The 24,711-nt window shown below is 43.7% G+C and overlaps 1 protein-coding gene across 1 annotated transcript in view; it reads right to left on the bottom strand.

Annotated features, from left to right (window-relative positions):
• The window catches only part of COL27A1 (collagen type XXVII alpha 1 chain), a 407,011-nt gene that overhangs the window by 123,368 nt on the left and 258,932 nt on the right, over nucleotides 1–24,711 (bottom strand). The window contains exon 29 of the mRNA XM_069748227.1: nucleotides 11,242–11,295. Coding sequence (XP_069604328.1) covers nucleotides 11,242–11,295 — 54 coding nt within the window. The remainder of the gene's footprint in view (nucleotides 1–11,241; nucleotides 11,296–24,711) is intronic.

Below are 24,711 nucleotides of genomic sequence, written 5' to 3'. Positions count from 1 at the left end.
ATCTCCTTGCCTGATTCTCACCAGATTATACGCACCACGAAGATCTATCTTAGTGAACCAACTAGCCCCCTTAATCCGAGCAAACAAGTCAGATAACAATGGCAAGGGATACTGAAATTTAACAGTGATCTTATTAAGAAGGCGGTAATCAATACATGGTCTCAGCGAACCATCCTTCTTGGCTACAAAAAAGAACCCTGCTCCCAGTGGTGATGACGATGGGCGAATATGTCCCTTCTCCAGGGATTCCTTCACATAACTGCGCATAGCGGCGTGTTCAGGCACGGATAAATTAAATAATCGACCTTTAGGGAATTTACTACCAGGAATCAAATTGATAGCACAATCACAATCCCTATGCGGAGGTAGGGCATCGGACTTGGGCTCTTCAAATACATCCTGATAATCAGACAAGAACTCTGGGACCTCAGAAGGAGTGGATGACGAAATAGACAAAAATGGAACATCACCATGTACCCCCTGACAACCCCAGCTGGATACCGACATAGAGTTCCAATCCAATACTGGATTATGGGTTTGCAGCCATGGCAACCCCAACACGACCACATCATGCAGATTATGTAGCACCAGAAAGCGAATAACTTCCTGATGTGCAGGAGCCATGCACATGGTCAGCTGGGTCCAGTACTGAGGTTTATTCTTGGCCAAAGGTGTAGCATCAATTCCTCTCAACGGAATAGGACACCGCAAAGGCTCCAAGAAAAACCCACAACGCCTAGCATAATCCAAATCCATCAGATTCAGGGCAGCGCCTGAATCCACAAACGCCATGACAGAATACGATGACAAAGAGCATATCAAGGTAATGGACAGAAGGAATTTGGATTGTACAGTACCAATGACGGCAGACCTATCGAACCGCTTAGTGCGCTTAGGACAATCAGAAATAGCATGAGTGGAATCACCACAGTAGAAACACAGACCATTCAGACGTCTTCTGTTCTTGCCGTTCAACTCTGGTCATAGTCCTATCGCACTGCATAGGCTCAGGTTTAATCTTAGATAATACCGCCAAATGGTGCACAGATTTACGCTCGCGCAAGCGTCGACCGATCTGAATGGCCAAAGACATAGACTCATTCAAACCAGCAGGCATAGGAAAACCCACCATGACATCCTTAAGAGCCTCAGAGAGACCCTTTCTGAACAAAGTTGCCAGCGCAGATTCATTCCACAGAGTGAGTACTGACCATTTCCTAAATTTCTGACAATATACTTCTATATCATCCTGACCCTGGCACAAAGCCAGCAAATTTTTCTCAGCCTGATCCACTGAATTAGGCTCATCGTAAAGCAATCCGAGCGCCAGGAAAAACACATCGACATTACTCAATGCAGGGTCTCCTGGCGCAAGAGAAAATGCCCAGTCCTGAGGGTCGCCGCGCAAAAAAGAAATAATAATCAAAACCTGTTGAATAGGATTACCAGAAGAATGAGGTTTCAAGGCCATAAATAGCTTACAATTATTTTTGAAATTAAGAAACTTAGTTCTATCACCAAAAAACAAATCAGGAATAGGAATTCTTGGTTCTAACATAGATTTCTGATCAATAGTATCTTGAATCCTTTGTACATTTGTAAGGAGATTATCCATTGAAGAGCACAGACCCTGAATATCCATGTCCACACCTGTGTCCTGAAACACCCAAATGTCTAGGGGAAAAAAAAGACTGAACACAGAGCAGAGAAAAAAAAATGATGTCAGAACTTCTTTTTTCCCTCTATTGAGAATCATTAGTGATGGCTCCTTGTACTGTTATGAAGGCAATCCAGGGACACAGTGTGCCAGCAATCAGAGCACATGCAGTGATCTGAGAATAACCCAAAAACAATAGAACGAGCTCTGAGACGTGGAATCTCTGTAGACCGCAATACCTGAACCTATCCTAAACACAACTAAAGGCAGCTGTGGATTGCGCCTGTCACTACCTATGCAACTCGGCACAGCCTGAGGAGCTGACTAGCCTGAAGATAGAAAAACAAGCCTGACTTGCCTCAGAGAAATACCCCAAAGGAAAAGGCAGCCCCCCACATATAATGACTGTTAGCAAGATGAAAAGACAAACGTAGGGATGAAATAGATTAAGCAAAGTGAGGCCCGATATTCTAGACAGAGCGAGGATAGCAAAGAGAACTTTGCAGTCTACAAAAAACCCTAAAGCAAAAAACCACGCAAAGGGGGCAAAAAGACCCACCGTGCCGAACTAACGGCACGGCGGTGCACCCTTTGCGTCTCAGAGCTTCCAGCAAAAACGAATAGACAAGCTGGACAGAAAAAGTAGCAACAAAAGCAAAGAAGCACTTATCTAAGCAGAGCAGCAGGCCACAGGAAAGATCCAGAAGCTCAGGTCCAACACTGGAACATTGACAAGGAGCAAGGAAGACAGAATCAGGTGGAGTTAAATAACAAAGCAGCCAACGAGCTCACCAGAACACCTGAGGGAGGAAGCTCAGAAGCTGCAGTACCACTTGTGACCACAGGAGTGAATTCAGCCACAGAATTCACAACAGTAGGGTGAGTGACTTGCAAGCCCTGTCCATCTCCCCTCCTTACACACAGATATTTGATGACAGAGTAGTGCTCAGACCGGATCCGGCATATCTGCCGAAAGTAGTTCTTAAATTCTATAGGAGTCAAGAAATTGTGTTGCCCTCTTTCTGTAATAATCCTAAGAACCCAGGGGAAGAGAAATTTCATACGCTTGACGTAAGAAGAGCTATTTTACAGTATATATCTCTGACTAGTCAGTGGAGGAAGGATCAATCACTATTTATAGCTTTCCAGGGTAGCAGGAAGGGATATGGGGTATCCAAGGGTACTATTGCTAGGTGGATTAGGGAGGCCATTTCCTTATCCTATGCTTCTCATGGTGCCCCGATCCCTGAAGGCATCAAGGCTCACTCCACCAGAGCCGTGGCTACTTCCTGGGCAGAAAAAGCAGAGGTATCGATTGATCAAATCTGTAAGGCCGCTACCTGGTCCTCACCGTCTACCTTCTTTAGACACTACCGGCTAGATCTATCCTCCTCAACTGACCTTACCTTTGGTAGAAGGGTGCATCTCGGCTTTGGGAAAATGGCCGCCGCGATCTCTTCTGCGCACGCGCGGCATCCCGCGGCCATTTTCCTGAAGCCCCGTGCAGCAGAGCACTCCATCTGCGCACGCGCGGCCCCAGGAAGATGGCCGCCCCCACCGATGCAAGGGATTACAGCGCAGATCGCGCGCTGTTTCTTCACGTGCGCGCAGGGAATTCGGAAATTGGACATGCGCACACCACTACGCCCACCTGACCAGACCAGCCTGATTGACAGGCGAAAACGGCGACTTTGGTAATGTATTTCTCAGCATAGGTGGGGAATCAGGGTACACTACATACACTATAGTAACGCACAGCGCAGGCCCTATTTAACAGTATTTATATCTCAATCTGAAAAAACGGGGTGACAGGTTCCCTTTAAACAGGAGCTGCGGGGGATCAGTGAAATTTGAAGGGTCCTTAGCGTGGACTAGTCAACATTACAAATGGATATTCCTTCATGATACTGAAGGGTAAACATGTGGAGCAGCGGTCAGCGTGTGTTCTGGGAGTTGGTGGCGACCATTACAGTGGATCAAGGGCTTGTCCCGAGTATTACTGCATCTGCCTGGAGGCATCATGGTGTCATACAGACTGTCTGCGAACGGCTTAGCGATTCAATGACTAAGAACAACACCTCTGTGGGAACAGGAAGCAGGGAGACCCTCGCCATGTCCTCTGTACACAGGACCCCTCCCAAACAAGGGCACGCAAGATCTGCTATGTCATGGATAATGCAATTCTGCAACATCCCACCGGGCTTGGAATGTTAAATTTACTGCCGCACATGGGAAACGGTGCTGTACTTGTACCCTTACTATGGCTGACTACTGCCTGTACTTGTAAATCAACCACAGCCGTCCAGACCGCGCAGCTTTCATCTAGCAGGTGCCATTCACCGTGGGCATTTTGGGCCGGTCAGGAGCAGCGTTGGGTCACAGGGCAGAACTCTTCTACAATTCTCAATTCATTCAATGAGCGAGGGAGAAACACAAAACATTCACTGTCAAACACATTTAATGTTTCTTTGATTTAAGAGAAATCCCTAACAATTTAGAAGGTATGAGGGGGGTCAGTGACCCTATTACTAGAATTACTGCTGTGTTACTGGAGGAGCCTCCCCTACAAGCCTAATGACCACGATTCCAGGTGCTACCTGGCGAGATTTCAGACAGAAGGAAAGGAATACTGGGATCTGAGTTTAGAAACAGACTGGCACCTAATAAGCCAACATATAAGATAGATGGGTTGACATTCCTATTAATGACAGAGTTGGGCATCTATCTTTCGAAATTCAATATGAGAGTGGGGTCATGTACAGTGGTAAACTGCTAATATCTGAAGACTACGCGGCATGCATTGGAGCATGCGAGTCAGGTGTGGGGGGGAGCAGTACCAAATGACACCATGAACCATGTCTGGTGTCACAATTTCAATATCCTTAGGTTGCAAATACAGTTGAATACAGGCATCAAGTATATTATGAAGTTATGCTGGTCCATCTTTCCCGACCTCCTGATGAACCGAACCTGGAGGGCTAGACGAGCATATGTATTCATCCCTTTTGACATGAAGCCCCTACAAATTTCTGGTGCAAGCAATTCCCTTCATAAGTCCCATGCTTCGTGACAGGACGTCCCCCTGTACACAGCATAGAGGTGGCCTTTATGGAAGAGTGGACAGAAAAAAGCCTTTACTTACACACAGAAATTATAAGGCTCATTTTGAGTTTACCAAAAGACATGGGTGACTCCCCAAATGCATGGAGGAACGGGCGGTGGTCAGGTGATACCAAAATTGAACTTTTTAGCCATCAAGGTAAACGTTAAGTCTAGCGCCAAACCAACACAGTTCATTACCAGAAGAACACCATTCCCACAGTGAAACATGGTGGTGGTAGCATCATGCTGTGGGGATGTTTTCGGCAGCAAGGACAGGGAAAATGGTCCAAGTCGAGGGCGAAGATTGATGGTGTGAAATACAGGGATACTCTTGAGCAAAACCTGTTTTAGTCTGTCAGTGATTTGAGACTGGGACAAAGGTTCAGCTTCCAACAAGACAATGTTGCTAAAGCATAATGCTAAAAACAACACTCGAGTGGTTTAAAGGGAAAAAAATTAAATGTTTTGGAGTGGCCTAGTCAAAGCCCAGACCTTTATCCAATTGAGAATCTATGGTCAGACTTGAAGACTGCTATTTACCCGACTGTAGATCTAGTACATCTTGACTTCAGCAAAGCATTTGACAAAGTATCTCACACCATCCTTATTGAAAAAATGACTAAGTATAGAATGGACAAGGCAACTGTTAGGTGGATTCATAACTGGCTTAGTGATTGGACCCAAAGAGTGGTCGTAAATGGCTGCACATCCAATTGGAAGAATGTCTCAAGTGGGGTACCACAAGGTTCTGTCCTGGGCCCTGTATTGTTCAACATCTTTATCAATGATTTAGATGAAGCAATTGAAGGTACGCTGATTAAATTTGCTGATGACACAAAGTTCGGAGGGATAGCTAATACTAGAGAAGAGAGAGAGGATTCAAAAAGATATAAATAAACGAGCAGTGAGCAGCAACTAACAGAATAAAATGCACAGTACTACATCTGGGCAATAAAAATGAAAAAAGCATATACAGAATCGGAGGAATAGGGCTAAGCAACAGCACATATGAAAAAGGCTTGGGTATACTAATAGATCATAAACTGAACATAAGTCAACAGTGTGATGCAGCAGCAAAAAGGGCAAATGCAATTCTGGGTTGTATTAACAGAAGCATAAAGTCTAGATCACGCAAAGTTGTTATTGCCCTCTACTCCTCTATGGTCAGACCTCATCTGGAATACTGTGTCCAGTTTTGGGCACCATATTTTAAAAAATACATCAACAAACTGGAGCAAGTTCAGAGAAGAGCAGCCAAAATGGTGACCGGTCTGCAAACCATGTCCTATGAGGAACGGTTACAGGATTTGGGAATGTTTAGCTTGCAAAAAAGAAGAATGAGAGGAGACTTAATAGCGGTCTACAAATATCTCAAGGTCTGTCACATTGTAGAAGGATCATCTCTATTCTCCTTTGCGCAAGGAAAGACTAGAAGCAATGGGATGAAACTGAATGGGAGGAGACATAGATTAGATATTAGAAAAAACTTTCTGACAGTTAGGGTGATCAATGAGTGGAACAGGCTGCTATGAGAGGTGGTGAGTAGTGTTGAGCATTCCGATACCGCAAGTATCGGGTATCGGCCGATACTTGCGGTATCGGAATTCCGATACCGAGATCCGATACTTTTGTGGTATCGGGTATCGGTATCGGATACATAGAGATGTGTAAAATAAAGAATTAAAATAAAAAATATTGATATATTTACCTCTCCGGCGGCCCCTGGACTCAGCGCGGGTAACCGGCAGGCTTCGTTGTTCAAAATCAGCGCTTTTAGGACCTGAGAATCACGTCCCGGCTTCTGATTGGTCGCGGGCCGCCCATGTGACCGCCACGCGACCAATCACAAGCCGCGACGTCACCGCAAGCTATTAGCGCGCTCATTTTTGAAAAATGAGCGCGTTAATGACTTTCAAAGACGTAGCGGCTTGTGATTGGTCGCGGCCACGCGACCAATCACAAGCCGCGACGTCACCGCAAGCTATTAACGCGCTCATTTTTAAAAATGAGCGCGTTAATGGCTTTCAAAGACGTAGCGGCTTGTGATTGGTCGCGGCCACGCGACCAATCACAAGCCGCTACGTCTTTGAAAGCCATTAACGCGCTCATTTTTAAAAATGAGCGCGTTAATAGCTTGCGGTGACGTCGCGGCTTGTGATTGGTCGCGGCCACGTGACCAATCACAAGCCGCTACGTCTTTGAAAGCCATTAACGCGCTCATTTTTAAAAATGAGCGCGTTAATAGCTTGCGGTGACGTCGCGGCTTGTGATTGGTCGCGGCCACGCGACCAATCACAAGCCGCTACGTATTTGAAAGCCATTAACGCGCTCATTTTTAAAAATGAGCGCGTTAATAGCTTGCGGTGACGTCGCAGCTTGTGATTGGTCGCGTGGCCGCGACCAATCACAAGCCGCTACGTCTTTGAAAGTCATTAACGCGCTCATTTTTCAAAAAAGAGCGCGCTAATAGCTTGCGGTGACGTCGCGGCTTGTGATTGGTCGCGTGGCGGTCACATGGGCGGCCCGCGACCAATCAGAAGCCGGGACGTGATTCTCAGGTCCTAAAAGCGCTGATTTTGAACAAAGAAGCCTGCCGGTTACCCGCGCTGAGTTCAGGGGGAGAGGTAAATATATCAATATTTTTTATTTTAATTCTTTATTTTACACATCCCTATGGATCCCAGGGCCTGAAGGAGAGTTTCCTCTCCTTCAGACCCTGGGAACCATGAGAATACCTTCCGATACTTGATGTCCCATTGACTTGTATTGGTATCGGATATTGGTATCGGCGATATCCGATATTTTTCGGGTATCGGCAGATACTATCCGATACCGATACTTTCAAGTATCGGACGGTATCGCTCAACACTAGTGGTGAGTTCTCCTTTCATGGAAGTCTTCAAAGAGAGGCTAGACAGACATCTGTCTGGGAAGATTTAGTGAATCCTGCTTTGAGCAGGGGGTTGGACCAGATGACCCAGGAGGTCCCATCCAACTCTACCATTCTATGATTCTATGAGAGGAAACTAACTTAGTTTTTGAGAGCTAGAGCAGTTTTTTTGCCTTGAGGAATGAGCAAAAATCCCAGTGGCAAGATGTGAAAAACTCAGCCTCATCCAAAGAGACTTGCAGCAAAAGGAGGCTCTACAAGGTACTAACTTTAGGAGGGGCGAAAAGCTATGCACATGGAGTGGCGCTTGGGCATCTGATCAGGTTCTAGTTTGTAGCGAGGGATAAAAATGTCCCATTCTACAGATCGGTGCTGGTTCAAGCAGTCAGACCCCATTGATCAGTAAGTTATCACCTATCCTGTGGGTAGGTGATAAACTTAGGTTGCCAGGTGAAAGCAAGTTATGTCATAACCAATCTGAATACTGCAGCATAGATATCCTCACAGCAACAGTACGTGTAGTGCCTGTAGGCCTGTACTATGGATCCGCAGGAGTTGCTATGCATATTCTAAGTCTTAGCGCTTAGTGGTGTTATGGAAATTTGACAAGTTCTATCATTGGACACTCCCTATTCTGTCTTGATGCAGTAGGGAAGAAAATCATATTGACAATGTAAATGGGGAGCCTAATCGTCAGTATCCAGATACAGAACTCTGTGTGGCAAGGTTCTTACACTGAAAAGTTGTGTTAGGTGTCCAGTTACCCGCCACACTGACATGAATGGCAATTATAGCACCATGTAAACGGCCTTAATATAAGATTTCCAAACTATTGTTTCTAAGATCAACTGGCAAATGAGCAACGGGAGTGCTTGTAGGGTGATCAGATCGCTTATTCCAGGAATTAAATTATTGTTGTCAGCTATAAATGGGGGATAAGCTGCCGAGAACATTATGCGGTATGGGGATTTCATCGGTCCCTGTGAACGGACAGTAAATGAGTGCTGATTCATTTCACAGTTGTGGACGTGCCATTGCCCAATTAATGCTGACAGTATAAATCTGTGTACAGACATGCTAATATGACAAGAGGAATTGTAATGCAAAGTTTTACCAATATTTTCAAGAGGAAATGCACAATGAGGAATTGTATGAAAAGATGCACCAAAAAATCAGAGATTTCAGAAGGGCGGACAAATCCCCTGTGTGTCTGTATGAGGCAAGTTATGGTATAGATTTCTGCAGTTAATCCAGAAATATATTCCAATTTCTATATCTGGATTTCCTTAGAGGGAAGATACTGCATTTGTAGATCATTAATAAATCAATATAATGTAGCATAAAATGCTGTTATAACCAAGTTTTGATTGCATTTGAAACATATTTTGTGTGTTATTGGAGTTTAAAGAAGGCACTGGGTGCTGACATCTTGCTTTCACAGTAGCAGCACAACACTATCAGTGTCATAATATGGCACCCCATGGTCATAGGGGATAACAGACAGATGCAGTCCCTATCTATTGTAATAGAACTGTCACTGCTATGAACTGGGCACACCTCTGTGGGCTGCACAATTCACAGTAGTGGGAGTGTTCTGCTGCCATTTTCATGGAGCCCTCACATCTGCTAACATAAGCAGTACTGCTTTCAGCAGAACAGATCCTAGACTGACTGCCTACATGAGTAAAATGCAGGAGAAAAGCATGCAGAATAGCAGAGACATCAAGGAGGAACAGTGTACCATTAGCATTATTGGAACAGGAGCTGGCAGCTGCTCTGCAGGAGCTGTGATTCATCCCTTAGTAAGATAAGGAGCTGCAGGTCTGCAGTGAATGGCCAGACATTGTGGAGGGGGGTGAGATATACATGTCATCTGGGTGAGAGAGACTGATGGGAGAGAGAGAGAGACAGTAAACTGCTGGTGATAGCAGATCATAGGGCAGTCACACACAAAATGGCACTGCCCTGTGATGCTACTCTTCATTCTGCCCCAGGGATATTAGACCACCCAAAAAGGGAGGGAAATGGTGATGTCAGCAGTTACTGCCCCAATTTTGCTGCTAACAGTAAAGCTGGTAAGTCTTACTATAGCTGCTTGAGGTCTAAAACAGAAAATGCTCCCCCTAGAGGTTAATATATGTATTTGTAAGAAAATATATAATATTTTTCATATAGAAATGTTTGCAAACAGTGCAAACATTCCATTAACACATTTTAATTACTATTTTAAGCTTAATTTCACAAAACAACAAACTACAAGAAAACTGGTGGCACCTTCCCTTTAAGGGTGTTTTCCCATCACAGACATGATGATGCAGCTTCGGGGTGATCAGCCAATGTCGCTCCTGGCACCCCTGGCAAACGGCCAACTTTAAGGGTGGAAGCCATGGCCAGCCAGGTGTACAATATCACATGACGGGCATTTACATAAATGTCCGCCCTTGTAATATAAGGACTACTCTAGTCCACCAGAAAAGAAACTTCTCCAACTGAGCGAGTCTCCATTATGGCTCATGGTAACGGGTCCTGAAACTCTCTATGACACCAACATATCCAATTAAGGCATATGTTCATAAAGCAACCCTTGAGAAAAATGGGAACAATTGGCCTTTGCCTTACGGATGGATTTAAGGTTTTTTCAGGCTTACTATTTGGCTACGTACATTATTCATAGTCCTCTCCATAAGCCTTGATCAGCTGCAAGGGTGGTCACTTTGGTAATGTGTGCCCCTTGTCACCCTAGGTAATCTGAAGAGATGAGGACTAATCTGACAGCAAAGTTGATTTGTGGACGCTTTATAATCTGGGGTGTAAAACCTGGAGCGACTTCTGTCCTACCACCAGACATGCACAGGAGATGTCAAACATGTGGCATTGTGAATTTCCGCTGCAGACTGAAGACTACAGCAGGGAAGCGACAAGAGAAGGAGTCTCCGTGCTGTGTGCAAACATCCCGATGTACGGCTCAGTAATCAGATGTATATCCCAGTCAGCTCCTTCTGATCTTCAGTAGACGCTTGGAGGCCAGAGATGAATTATGCAATGTAATCAAAACATAATATTACTGTCACGTCCCGACTTCTGCTCGTGGCACGGCCAGAAAAAGCACACAGTCACCTCGTATCTGCCAGCTGAGTGTTTATCCCCCGTACAGTCCTAGCCGGCGGCTCGGTCCCATAAATGGAAAAGCTTTCATTATCCCTTTTTTTTTTTTTAAAAAAAGGCGACTGAAATAAACATTCAGCCCTATTTCTACTGGCAGAGATCTGGAGTCCTGTGAACGGGTCCTTGTTCTAAATAGCGAGCTCGAATATTAGTTACGAGAGTCATCATGGTGGTATAATCTGTGTAGTTGGCATAGAGTACTACACCTCTCACCATCTTCACCAGTCAGCTGGCTGTGCATGTTGGCATATACTGGTGCAGTATAACAGCCAAAGATGCACATGTTAAGTAGGACCAGAGGCGCAAAAAAAAAAAAAAATTAAATGTATATGACAAAAACTGCATACATTATGTGTATATATTGGATTCGCCAATCAGCAGCGCCAATGCGTATTACGGAATAGGTGGCACCTGAGAGGGCACTTACCTTGGTACCTGGTAGCCCAGATCCTCCTGTTGGTCCATCAGGGCCTCTGGCACCCTGAAAAAGAGGAGCGATGAGATGTAATATAAAAAGTGACCAGCAGGTGTCTCCCATGTTCTACTTATAGCTGCTTTACATAGGGCCCAAGTCAAAAGCCCCCTTGTCCTGCAATCCTCCCACTTGTAGCCAGGGCGCTTAACCCTCCTCCCCCACTCTTTTCCCCTCAGCCTGCTTGGAGAGGGGCGAAGAAAAAAAAAACTGTTTTCAGGAAAACAAACAGCTGTGTCCTTTTACTCTTATCCAGGGGCCGGTTCCTGATCACAGATTTCTCACTAAGCCAGGCTGCACATTTCTCCTATCAGAATCACAGAGAGCAGACTGGAAAGACAGGATAAGATATTAAATTATTTAATAAACTAAAGGAGGTGTCTTTGAGTCTGTGCTTAGGATGAGAAGCTAAAATGAATGACCAAATTACATAGTCTGCATCTACCGAGCCCCAGGGCACAAAGTGGTAGCCAAATATTAAGTGGCACAGTACCCGCAGTAAAAGTTAATATAAAGAAACTTCATGACATTAAGTAACTTCTAGAAAAAAAAGGAGCGAAAAAGGAAGTTGCAGAAGTAGTAGTAAAAGTACCGTAGTACAATCTGACTTGTGTGACCCTTTTATTCATTGCTTCTATAGCCAGGATCTATCCTAAGAGATGAGCTCAAAACTGAAGATCTGATTGAATATGAAGGAGGAAAATGGAGGAGGAGTTAGATTAGGGAATGTAATATACCTGCCTAAAGAGATGTGCTTAAAACTAAAGATTTGAATTAGCAGAATTGTCTGGGGTAGCGCATTCAAGATAATTGGTGCAGCACGAGAAGAATCTTGGAGATGGGAGTAGGAAGTTTGGATTATCACAAAAGTTAGTAGAGGCTTTCTAAAAAGGCAGTTTTCATTAACACACAGGTATGGAAATAAACATATGAGGGAGGAGACCATCGGTGCCATGTAAGAAAATTAAAGGGCAGCTGCACCTAGACTGATTCACTTGAATACAAGTTCATTTACAGGACCTGGGAGCGGACATTAAACAGTGTACAGATCCATGCTGGTTTTGCTCGTGCATTGTTAACATCCGGCTGCCGCCAGAGCAGATGATATTTGATCAGTGGGGGTGGAGAGCTCACGTTAGTCCTGATGAATCCCTTTAAGAACAAGACATTATAAGCACAGTCAACCATTTAGTTTGTATTGTCTGTCCTCTCCTGCCTCCTATGTCAGCTGATATTTCTCCATCAATCCTCTCCTTTGTCAGCTTCACCTCTTCTGACATCCAAAATACGTCAATATGGAACATTTTTTTCTTTATAGCATTCTGCCATTCCTGGTATTCCTGCATCCAAGAAGTATCGTTTCTCCTTGTGGAGAGTGACATCATAAGCATGTCGAGGTGAGGAGACTTAAAGCCGCAATGCTCCTCTGGGAAATATGCAAATTGTCTCTTCAGAGAGGAAGAGGACTAGAACTCTAGTGCCACCTATTGGAAGTAGCAATCCAGCAGTCAATGTCGACTCTTTAACGAGCCTTGTCACATGACTTAGGATAATAGCCAAACCAGAAGCTCAATTTGCAGACACTGTGTTTTTCAGGGTACTGCCCCTCGTCAGTGCAAAGTGCAGATTTGGTTTGGCTGATTGAGAGGCATCTGACCGGGATCCAAGAAGTATCGTTTCTCCTTGCAGAGAGTGACATGATAAGCATGTCAAGATGAGGAGACTTAAAGCCGCAGTGCTCCTCTGGGAAATATGCAAATTGTCTCTTCAGAGAGGAAGAGAACAAGAACTCTAGTGCCACCTATTGGAAGTAGCAATCCTAACAGTCAATGTCGACTCTTTAAAGAGCCTTGTCGTCATTAAGTCGACATTGACTGTTAGGATTGCTACTTCCAATAGGTGGCACTAGAGTTCTAGTCCTCTTCCTCTCTGAAGAGACAATTTGCATATTTCCCAGAGGAGCATTGCGGCTTTAAGTCTCCTCACCTCGACATGCTTATCATGTCACTCTCCGCAAGGAGAAACGATACTTCTTGAATCCCGGTCAGACGCCTCTCACTCAGCCAAACCAGATCTGCACTTTGCACTGACGAGGGGCAGTACCCCGAAACACAGTGTCTGCAAATTGAGCTTCTGGTTTGGCTTTTATCCTAAATCATGTGACAAGGCTCGTTAAAGGGTCGACATTGACTGTTGGGATTGCTACTTCCAATAGGTGCACTAGAGTTCTAGTCCTCTTCCTCTCTGGTATTCCTGCAAAATTCATGAAAAAATTGACAACACAGAGTTATCTATTGAAGTGGGATGTAACTATGCAATTCGACATGCTTAGCATTGATTAGAAAGGCATAAAAGAAAGAAAAAAGAAGCGCAAAGAACGGTGCACACTGAGCCACAGTACTATTAATTTACCAAATTTTATTGAGACCAAGAAAAAAGTGCTTAACATTTAAAAACATTTAAAAATCAGCATAAAATATATGCCTGTACACACTCAATAGATGTCCTCTAGATATTGGAACATAATAAACAGACAGACCCCTAAGGAAGAATAATCCTGAAGAACATGCCTCCGTGAATTACATGCAAGGTAGATCTATCTAATGCAGGCAGATGTCCGCAGGAATAGCTCTGGCATAATATACTGCTTTGCATTGATTGGAAAGGTTCATAGTGCACAGGAACACACCTGTTGTGAATTCTGCTTTTGGGCTCCCTCCGGTGGTTGTAGAGGGTAATGCAGTTGTGCCTGGACTGCAGGATTGGACAGGTGTATCTGCTAATTGCAAAACTGACTGGGGTATATAGCTTTGCAGGACTCTTTAGTCCCTGCCAGTTGTCCATTGTTCCTTTGGAAGTGTTGGTCCTGCCTGGCCTCTCCTGCTTGCTGCCAATTCAGCAAAGTTAAGTGGTTGCTTCATTTTGTTTTAGACACACTGCTGTGTGTTTATTTTCTGTGCTATCTTGTTTCTATTTTGTTCCTGCTAGACTGTGCCTGATGTTTTTCTCAGTCTAGTTGGATTCGCTGGAGTCGCAGATATACTCTCCACATGTTTAGTTAGGTGGTGGAGTTTTTGTATTTTTCTGCTGTGGATTTTTGTAGTGTTTTATGCTGACCGCATAGTATCCTGTACTTTCCTTTCCTGGTAGAAGTGGCCTCCTTTGCTTATCCCTGTTTTCAGTCTGCGTGTGTCTTTTCCTCTCCTACTCACAGTCATTATTTGTGGGGGGCTGTCTATCCTTTGGGGGTCTACTCTAAGGCAAGAGAGTTTTCCTATTTCCATCTTTAGGGATATTTAGTTCTCCGGCTGTGTCGAGGTGTCTAGGTCTGGTTAGGCACACCCCACGGCTACTTCTAGTTGCGTTGATAGGATCAGGGTTTGCGGTCAGTATAGTTACCACTGCTCCAGCGAAGGTCATTTCATGCTGCTCCAAGGCCACCTGATCATAACGCACACCATCAACTGGGAACACCCGCTTGTCAGTGTATTTTTATATTTTCAAAAGAAAATTATATGACAAAGTCCAGGACAGAGGTTGTGACAGGCCCTACAGCACTTCTCCCTGGATCTCACAGGACAATGTTATCCAGAGATTTCAGATGGTGAGACGGGTCATTTAGAACACATTCTGCCTTTTCATGGCATAAATAAGTATGGCAGTCTCCCACCGATAACAGATCAGAATTAGGCTGCCATGTCGCATTGCATTTTTTGGATTGCTGTTATTAGTAAGAAACATGCAGGATGATACATTTGGCGCATCTTTAGACCATCTCTTGCACCAATTTTGTCAGAATCTAATGTGTTTTAAGTCACACCCCTTCCCGCCAAGCCCCACACCAAGGTACAAAAAGGTTAAAATGAGATCAATCTTGCGTGAGTCGGGTCCACCTGCTTTTTGGAGTAAATTGAGGCAGGACTCTATCACGTTAACCTGTAGAGCCACTTTCTGTGTAGCTGACTGGATAACCCCATTAATCTACCGACTACTGTGACATATTTTCTGCTGCTTTATGAACATCTGCAGGGCTCTGCTGTGTCTCAGTATGTCTGAAGCATTTTTGTGAGGTATATGTTTCCAGCTACAGGGCAACTGATTGAACTGTGACATTTCACCGACAGGTCTATCCAACTTGCAGGTGGTCTATAAGTGCAATGTGCCCTCTGGCAGTAGAAGGGTTACTTGACGCGTTTCAGGGATACGGGCGTCAATTCTGGTTTCCTTCCTATAGTAAGCCAACGACATTTGGATCCTGCAAGCAGTGAAAGCTTTATGGAAAGCATGATTCGTCCGTGTCTATGCAGAAACATGGATTTGCACTTACATAAAGCTGACGGATATATTTGGGGGTCAGGGAGATTACACTTGTACAATTGCTAGGAAGAGGAAAATGTACGAAGGCCATCACCTCATCTTTTCCTGCAAAATACAAATGCCAAGCTATGCATGCCTGGATGCTATAAAACAGGGGAGATCAACCTATAACGCATGGAAAGAATGAACTAAGTGGTGCTGACCAACCGTGCTTTACATGCGTCACAAAATCATCCAACTTAATTGTAGAATTGGTTGACGATTCTAAACATTTTTCTTTTAATTATGGCAATACTAAGCACTTGGCATCAGTGTTTCATTATCATAGCACTGGTTTAGAAGATAACACCCTCCAAATTCCATGTGATTGCAGCAATAGTGAGCATGTACGACCACTACTCCATTAAAGGGGTGTCCACTACTCAGGTAACCCTTTCTGAATGCCTAGGTTTTAACCCAGTTAAATAAAAACCCATACGGTACTCCCCTCCACTGCCGTTCCTGCGGTGCTGGTCTGGCTCTCTGTCTCGAAGAGCCTGTTTCGACACCGCTAGATTGATGCTGACACCAGAGGTGAGCATAAATGTTATTATTTTCCTAGGGGGAAACATAGGGATTCAGAAGGGGTTGTCCGTGTAGGTCTAACGGTCTAACGGTCTAAAACTGCAATAGGCCGCTAATATGTACAAGCTTCAGACTGACAGATTTGGGTGTTGATTCTGCTCAGAAATCCATGTCAATTCCAATGACAAGCTGCATCTGATGCAGGTGAATTCGGATTTTTGGTGCTGCTATAGAAAAAAAAATTCCATATGAAAAGTCAAAAGTTATTTACCTGCAGAATCCGCAGCAGAAATCTGAGGTTCAGTTTCTGATTTCTGCTGTACAAATACAGGTTTGAGATACAGTTTGCGGAATCTGTAGCAGAAATACACCCTAATGTTTTAATCCCAAATAGAAATCATACACCGGGATTAGATATATATATATATATATATATATATATATATATATAGAGCAGGGACAACCAATCTCACCTGGACCCTGATGCCCGAGGATAACTGTTACAAACGGCACAAGGAAGGTGGGGGACCATATAACAGAACTTGTATTGAGGCATCCAAACAGACTTCTATAAGGAATAAATCATCACTGTAGAAATAGGCGCTTCTATAATGTTCCTGTCCAAATTCTGACAAAACCAAGACCCAGGTGCAAATTTTGGTAAATGTATCTTCAAGGACCTAAAGTCAGGCAAGTATCCGCCATACAGGAGCGGAGGCCACAGAGCAGGAGTTCAGTCAGGACTACTCAGCATCTAGGAATAGTGAGCGACGCCCGGCCAAGCTTCAGTCCTCTATATCAGGGGTCCCCAACTCCAGTCCTCAAGGCCCACCAACAGGTCATGTTTTCAGGATTTCCTTTGCATTGCACAGGTGATGCAATTATTACCTGGGCAAGACTAAGGAAATCCTGAAAACATGACATGTTGGTGGGCCTGGAGGACTGGAGTTGGGGACCCCTGCTCTATATATGAGCACACGCATGCAGCTGCATCGATGTCCTGGGGCTGGAGGTTACAACATGGGAAATTCATCTTTAAAGATACATGTCTCTAACCGGCTGCCGGATTACCAAATATTTCAGATCATCAAATCTGCGGCTTGCGACTGTCAGGCTATGCTGGGACTTGTAGTTTTAATGCTGCTGGAGTGGCAGAAGAGTGACATTTACTGCTAATCACTATTGAGGCTCACGGTCCTGACTTCATTTATTAATTTCTAAAATCTGCTACACATCCGACCTAGATGTGAATACCCATACGGGGTTAAGTAGATGCAGCAGATGCAGATTTCTAAAACCTGAAGCTTATGAAGGTGCCGCAATTAGGCTTTCAGCGGGGTCCCTGTGTATATGAATGAGGCTCAGGCTACTTTGACAAAGGAACAATTCTTCAGCAATGCAGAGTGCGAGGCGGGCGCAGGAAGAGGATGATGAGGAGGTGAGACAAGAAGCTCCGTGTTTGGAGCCTGTCCACAGCGCCCCAGCCTCACACCCATTCATCACTGGCTCGGTGTGAACACTAGAAAGTCATCATTCAAGACCCAGCAAAAACAAACAGGCAGCAGAAGCTTTTCCTGATGGAAACATCTCCGATCAGGACCAAGGAAGCGCAAGAAAACTCTGACAACTCCGCACAACCTCTTCTTTGTCAGTGCCTGACAGAATTCCTTCTTTTCAGAACACATTCCCAAATTTTAGGAGGGAGTTTTCCTTCCTGGCTGCTGACTGGAATTATACATATATGAAAAATTCTGAAGATACTTCTGTAAATACCTTAGTTTGCTTAAAGGGTATGTCCATCACCATTTTATAAATATAGATATAAGATATAAGCCCAGTAACGCTATAAATACACCGAATTACTTTTGTGCACTGATCCTAAGCCCCTATTCCAGTACTTCAGAGCTGCATGCACAAATCTGCTGAGCTTCTATAGTGCAGTGGGACGGTGAGATCTTCTTACATCAGATTACAGTCACCAACCCCCTTTTAAGCAGTGAGTATATACTGTTGGCCCAAGAAAGAAGCTCATTAATAACAAAATACTTCTGTACAGTCGAGTTTGTACATGCCTTCTGTTCTCTATGAGATTTATATTTTGACCAAAGACTTAAAGAGAACCTGTAAACACATTTTTACATATAGATATAGTGGAAAGGTTGTGAAGGCCCTTATTCCCCCAGTAAAAACTATACCTTTTTTGTAGAGATCCAACAATGATAAATCCATACTAGTCATATGGAAATCAGGCTGGGGGTACACTGGGGGTGATCGTGCACAAGAAAGAAGTATAGGTGTACCGAAACACCCCCAGTCCATCTACAGACTGATTTGCATGACTTCTATACTAGATTTCGCATATTGATCACATGTAAAGCGCCATGGAATAAATGGCGCTATAAAAATGTATAATAATAATAAAAATAATAATATTGATCGCTCATAGCTTTAACACGGTAGATCTCTGCAAAAAATATATACGGTAGTTTATATTGGGAGACAAGCGCCTATACAGCCAAACCACTACTGTCATATAAAAAAAAAACATACTGACAGGCTCCCTTTATATAAAAATTGCTTCTAAAGTTTGCAGTTTGTAAATGACTTAATAAAAAATGTTACGAAGAACTTTCCATGTCAGCCTCAAGGTGGCACTGTTGTGGAGCAAAAAGTAATTTTGCAAATCGAAACCATTTCCTCCAATGCATATAAATTGCTTCTTCCCTTTTTTTTTTTATATAAATTGCTGACCACTTCTTTTTGGTTGTGCAAATGTAACAGGAAAAGTGGAGCCACATTTAGTGCTAATTACAAACAGAGAAAATGTAAAAAAAAAAAATGTTTTGGATGAAAATTGCCAAGTGTCAGTGATATTGCGCTGGTGGTCCCATAAGCTATATGATATAATATGATATTATCCTGACCCATAAACCAACTGCCAGCGATATGGTTCTTACCCTGGTACCAGCTGTCAGCTATGTGGTTCTTACCTTGGTATTAGCTGCTGACGATACGGTTCTTACCCTGCTATCAGCTGCCAGTAATACGATTCTTACTGATATCAGCTGCCAGTTACATAATTCTCACCTGGTATCAGCTGCTGGTGATAGGGGTCTTACCCTGCTATCAGCTGTCAGGATACAGTTCTCACACTGATATCAGCTGCCAGTTACATAGTTCTTACCCTAATATCAGCTGCCAGTTACATAGTTCTTACCCTGATATCAGCTGCCAGTTACATAGTTCTCACCTGGTATCAGCTGCTGGTGATAGGGGTCTTACCCTGCTATCAGCTGTCAGGATACAGTTCTCACCCTGATATCAGCTGTCAGTGATACAGTTCTCACCCTATCAGCTGCCAGTTACATAGTTCTCACCCTGATATCAGCTGTCAGTTACATAGTTCTTACCCTAATATCAGCTGCCAGTTATACAGTTCTTACCCTGATATCAGCTGCCAGTTACATAGTTCTTACCCTGATATCAGCTGCCAGTTACATAGTTCTCACCCTGGTATCAGCTGCCAGTTACATAGTTCTTACCCTAATATCAGCTGCCAGTTACATAGTTCTTACCCTGATATCAGCTGCCAGTTACATAGTTCTCACCTGGTATCAGCTGCTGGTGATAGGGGTCTTACCCTGCTATCAGCTGTCAGGATACAGTTCTCACACTGATATCAGCTGCCAGTTACATAGTTCTTACCCTAATATCAGCTGCCAGTTACATAGTTCTTACCCTGATATCAGCTGCCAGTTACATAGTTCTCACCTGGTATCAGCTGCTGGTGATAGGGGTCTTACCCTGCTATCAGCTGTCAGGATACAGTTCTCACCCTGATATCAGCTGTCAGTGATACAGTTCTCACCCTATCAGCTGCCAGTTACATAGTTCTCACCCTGATATCAGCTGTCAGTTACATAGTTCTTACCCTAATATCAGCTGCCAGTTATACAGTTCTTACCCTGATATCAGCTGCCAGGTACATAGTTCTTACCCTGGTATCAGCTGCCAGTTACATAGTTCTCACCCTGGTATCAGCTGCCAGTTACATAGTTCTTACCCTGATATCAGCTGCCGGTTATACGGTTCTTACCCTGCAAATCAGCTGCCAGTGATAATGTTCTTACCCTGATATCAGCTGCCAGTTACATAGTTCTCACCCTGGTATCAGCTGCCAGTTACATAGTTCTCACCGTGGTATCAGCTGCCAGTTACATAGTTCTCACCCTGGTATCAGCTGCCAGTTACATAGTTCTTACCCTGGTATCAGCTGCCAGTTACATAGTTCTTACCCTGATATCAGCTGCCGGTTATACGGTTCTTACCCTGCTATCAGCTGCCAGCGATAATGTTCTTACCCTGATATCAGCTTCCAGTTACATTGTTCTTACCCTGATATCAGCTGCCAGTTACATAGTTCTCACCTGGTATCAGCTGCTGGTGATAGGGGTCTTACCCTGCTATCAGCGATACAGTTCTTACCCTGATATCAGCTGTCAGCGATACAGTTCTCACCCTGATATCAGCTGCTGGTGAAAGGGGTCTTACTCTGCTATCAGCTGCCAGTTACATAGTTCTTATCTTGATATCAGCTCCCGGTTATATGGTTCTCACCCTGATATCAGCTAGCAGCGATATTGTTCTTATCCTGATATCAGCTGCCAGTTACATAGTTCTCACCCTGGTATCAGCTGCCGTAATACGGTTCTTACCCTGATATCAGCTGTCAGTGATACAGTTCTCACCCTGGTATCAGCGCTGGTGATAGGGGTCTTACCCTGCGATCAGCTGCCAGTTACATAGTTCTTACCCTGATATCAGCTGTCAGCGATATTGTTCTTATCCTGATGATATCAGCTGCCAGATACATAGTTCTCAACCTCGTATCAGCTGCTGGTGATACAGGTATTACCCTGGTATCAGCTGCCAGGAATGGTGGTGGTGTGGTGGGGAGACACCTACGCAGAATTATATGCTGGGGACTCTCTCCCTCATATTTTATCATAGCACTAAAGTGGTTAACCTGAGATCTGCCTCTTCTCTGACAATTGCAGTTGTAAATGAAGCATGAATTTTGTATTACACCATCATATATGCTGGCCATAGTATATAATGTCAGGAAGGGATTCAATGAGAAGAGTGCCTTAGCGTCCATACAACTTCAGATTATCCACACATTTGGAAGTCATGATGTGGGGAAAAAAAGCGACATGGGATTCCATTGTGCAGAAATGTGTCGGATAGCTCTACACATACATTAGTCCCATTAAATAGGCTTTTACCATGTGTAGACATGCGAGAACTCAAACAGCAAAAAGGGCTGGATGTCTGAGGTCACTACTGTATGTCTGTTTTCATTCCACTGCATAAACGCCACAATATGAACATAGCCTCATACTTCCAGTACTTCACATTTTTAAGAGTTTCAATTGCTGTCAGTAAATGAAAACCCATACAGGCCTAATGCATTTCCCAGCAGTGAGCAGGGCACAATGACAGATAACATGAGGTTTTATTTCTAAACTTACCCTGCGGCACCTGTCAGCAGAAGACACACTTCTGTTTATGGTTTCTCTCGAGCTGACGGACATCACGAAAGTCTGAGTTATCAATACCGTGTTATAGGTGAAGCTGGTCAAACAGAAATAAATGCTGAAATTTCCTGGGACAGGTCATTCGACATGAAAACCAAAGGAAACTGCCCTAAAATGGATCTAAATGAGAGATATACCTAAAAGGTTGTGGGTAAACAGGACTAAATATAATGATACAATTATATATTTATTTTTTTCTGACCACACAATAGACGGATGAGATATTATATTTAAACTATCTTTTTTTTTTTTTTATCAATCTAGTACACACCCAATCTAGTAGGTCCCAATCTGGCAACCAAAATTTAGTTTTTTTTTCCTCTGGCATGGTAGTGGGAAACTGATGGCAGAACTGATCCCATAGTTTTCTATAAGATTGTACCCTGCATCTGGGGCTGAATAAAAAAGTTATATTCATTATGTATCTATCTGGATATAAATTGCGGACCAATGCACGATTCTGTCATCATTTGTGCCCAGCTAAGAAAAAAATCAACAGAGCTTCAAATCCCCAGAGCCAGATAATCTTCAGAGGAAATTATATGGAGGAAGGTGGAGTTGGGGGCACTGGGCATGTGCCATGAGTGGTGGTCGTGTCAACAAGCCACTTTGGTGGTATTTTGATTCAGGACTTCTTTCTGTTATTGAATCTCAGCTTCACTGAAGTGAATAGGGCTCAGCTGCAATAATGCACACAACCTGTGGACCATTGTGAAGCTGTCTCGGAAAAGGAAAAAAGAAAATAACCCAAAAATATTTAACTAATTTTGTACAAATTTATATAGTATAGTCTTGAAGATATACTTGATCCCATGTTTCCATTTTCCAGTAGATACATAAAAACACCTGTCATAATGACTGACGTGCCAGTTGGTCCACATGTAGCAACGCAGAGAAAGACTTATATGAGACGTACTAGAGCGGGGTTGTTGAAACACAGTGATGTACAGCAGCGAACATCACCTGGAAAGTGACGTCTCGACCCACAGGTGCCCCGTCAGACATCGCCTTTGGTCTTGGTGGAGAGGGGGAGCTCACGCTCCATATTAACGTGAAGGAATGGGATTTATAATAACAGAAAGGTCTCATTATAAGAAGGAGCGGATACCAGAGAATTAAAGACTTAGTGCGAGCTGTCATCACCAGAGAGGTCTCCTTCCTTCATGCAGGATGTAACATGTTTGTAAGAGAAGCGGACACTCTCCTAAGAGGTCTACTCCAAACTAGAGGTAATGTAGAACGTTATTGAAAAGGAAACTCTCCATATCAATTAATATTCATTATGGAGTCTGATGTTTAAAGCATCACACTGTTTCTTATTCTCAATATGTTTGGGCCACTGTTAAACATTAGAAGATGGCGTCATTGGTTGAGAACATTGGCCCTGGTGCTCAGGCAGGGTAAGATATCATTAAACCACTTGTTTTATGATACATATTTTCTTTGAATAGCTTGATGCTAGATGATACCTTGGAGGTAAAAAGTGTCACAGCAGCGGACTTTACATTAAGGCACAACCATTTTTCTAAGCTTCTGGAACCCCCTAGAGGTCAATTAGACCTATTAAAGCGAATCTGTCAGTAGGATCAACTCTCCTAAGCCGCTTATATGGGCACGCAGGTCATAGGAAGCGGAGTTAAGTGATACTTTCATATCTGTGATCTGAAGTCTTATTCCAGAAAAATCCACTTTTTTAAATATGAAAATGAGCTGTTAAGATCTATGGGCCGGACATGGATCTCCCAGAGAATCTGACTTAGAAGCCAGAATGTCAGGCATTACATGTCTCACACTGGTAACGTGCCCAGTCTTTACATTTAAAATAATCTGAAAAAGCAGATTCTCGGGGAGATCGGGGCCCCGCCCATAGATCTTAACATCTCACTTACATATAAGAAACACAGGTTTCTCTGGAATAACATCAAATCACATATATCAAGGCATGCTTTCTTTTTTCAACTTTGCGACCTGCATATGCTCATATAGACAGCTTAAGGCTGTGTGCACAAGATGCAGATTTGGTGCAGAATTTTCCACACAAAATCTGCACAAAATCTGCATCTTCTGGCAGAAAACGCAGCTGACAATTCATGCGTTTTTTGTGCGTTTTTAATGTGTCTTTTGTGCGTTTTTCATGCGTTTTTTTCAGTGCAGTTTTGGTGCAGTTTTTTAGTGCGTTTTTTTGTGCGTTTATGCGTTTTTTCATGCAGATTTGTAAGCGTTTTTTAAAGCTAAATAAGGCTACGTTTACATTTGCGTTGTGCAGTGCTGCGTCGGCGACGCAACGCACAACGCATGCAAAAACGCATGCAAAACGCAGCTTTTTGTGACGCATGCGTTCATTTTTTCATGATTTTTGGTGCAGAAAAAAACTGCATCACGCAGCGTTTTCTGTTGCGCCAAAGACGCATGCGTCACAAAACGCAAGACAACGCATGTCCATGCGCCCCCCATGTTAAATATAGGGGCGCATGCGTCGCCGCGGCTGCGCCCGACGCAGCCCCGCACAACGCTAATGTGAACTTAGCCTAATAAAGTTAAAAAAAAATAAAATAAAAAATATGTCCGTGATGTCATTTCCTAGTCCAACCTCTTCTCAATCTCCATTTTGGATAGCCATAACGACTTTGTGACAGGCCTCACCATGAGTGCTGGTAATAAACGGATCTGGTGGAAAAAACGAATCCAGCGGAAAAAAACAGATCTGGCAGGAAAAAAACGGATCCGGTGGAAAAAACGAATCCAGCGGAAAAAAACAGATCTGGCAGGAAAAAAAAACGGATCCAGTGGAAAAAACGAATCCAGCGGGAAAAAAAACGGATCCTGCAGGTAAAAAACGGATCCGGTGGAAAAAAATGAATCCAGCGGAAAAAAACGGATCCGGCAGGAAAAAACGGATCCGGTAGAAAAAACGGATCCTGCAAATGTGCTCGCAGGATTCGTTTTT

Source organism: Ranitomeya imitator, chromosome 2 (assembly GCF_032444005.1).
Source record: "Ranitomeya imitator isolate aRanImi1 chromosome 2, aRanImi1.pri, whole genome shotgun sequence".
Taxonomy (NCBI): Eukaryota; Metazoa; Chordata; class Amphibia; order Anura; family Dendrobatidae; genus Ranitomeya; species Ranitomeya imitator.
Note: the sequence above shows the minus strand (reverse complement) of the source record. Positions and strands in the feature narration are given on the sequence as shown.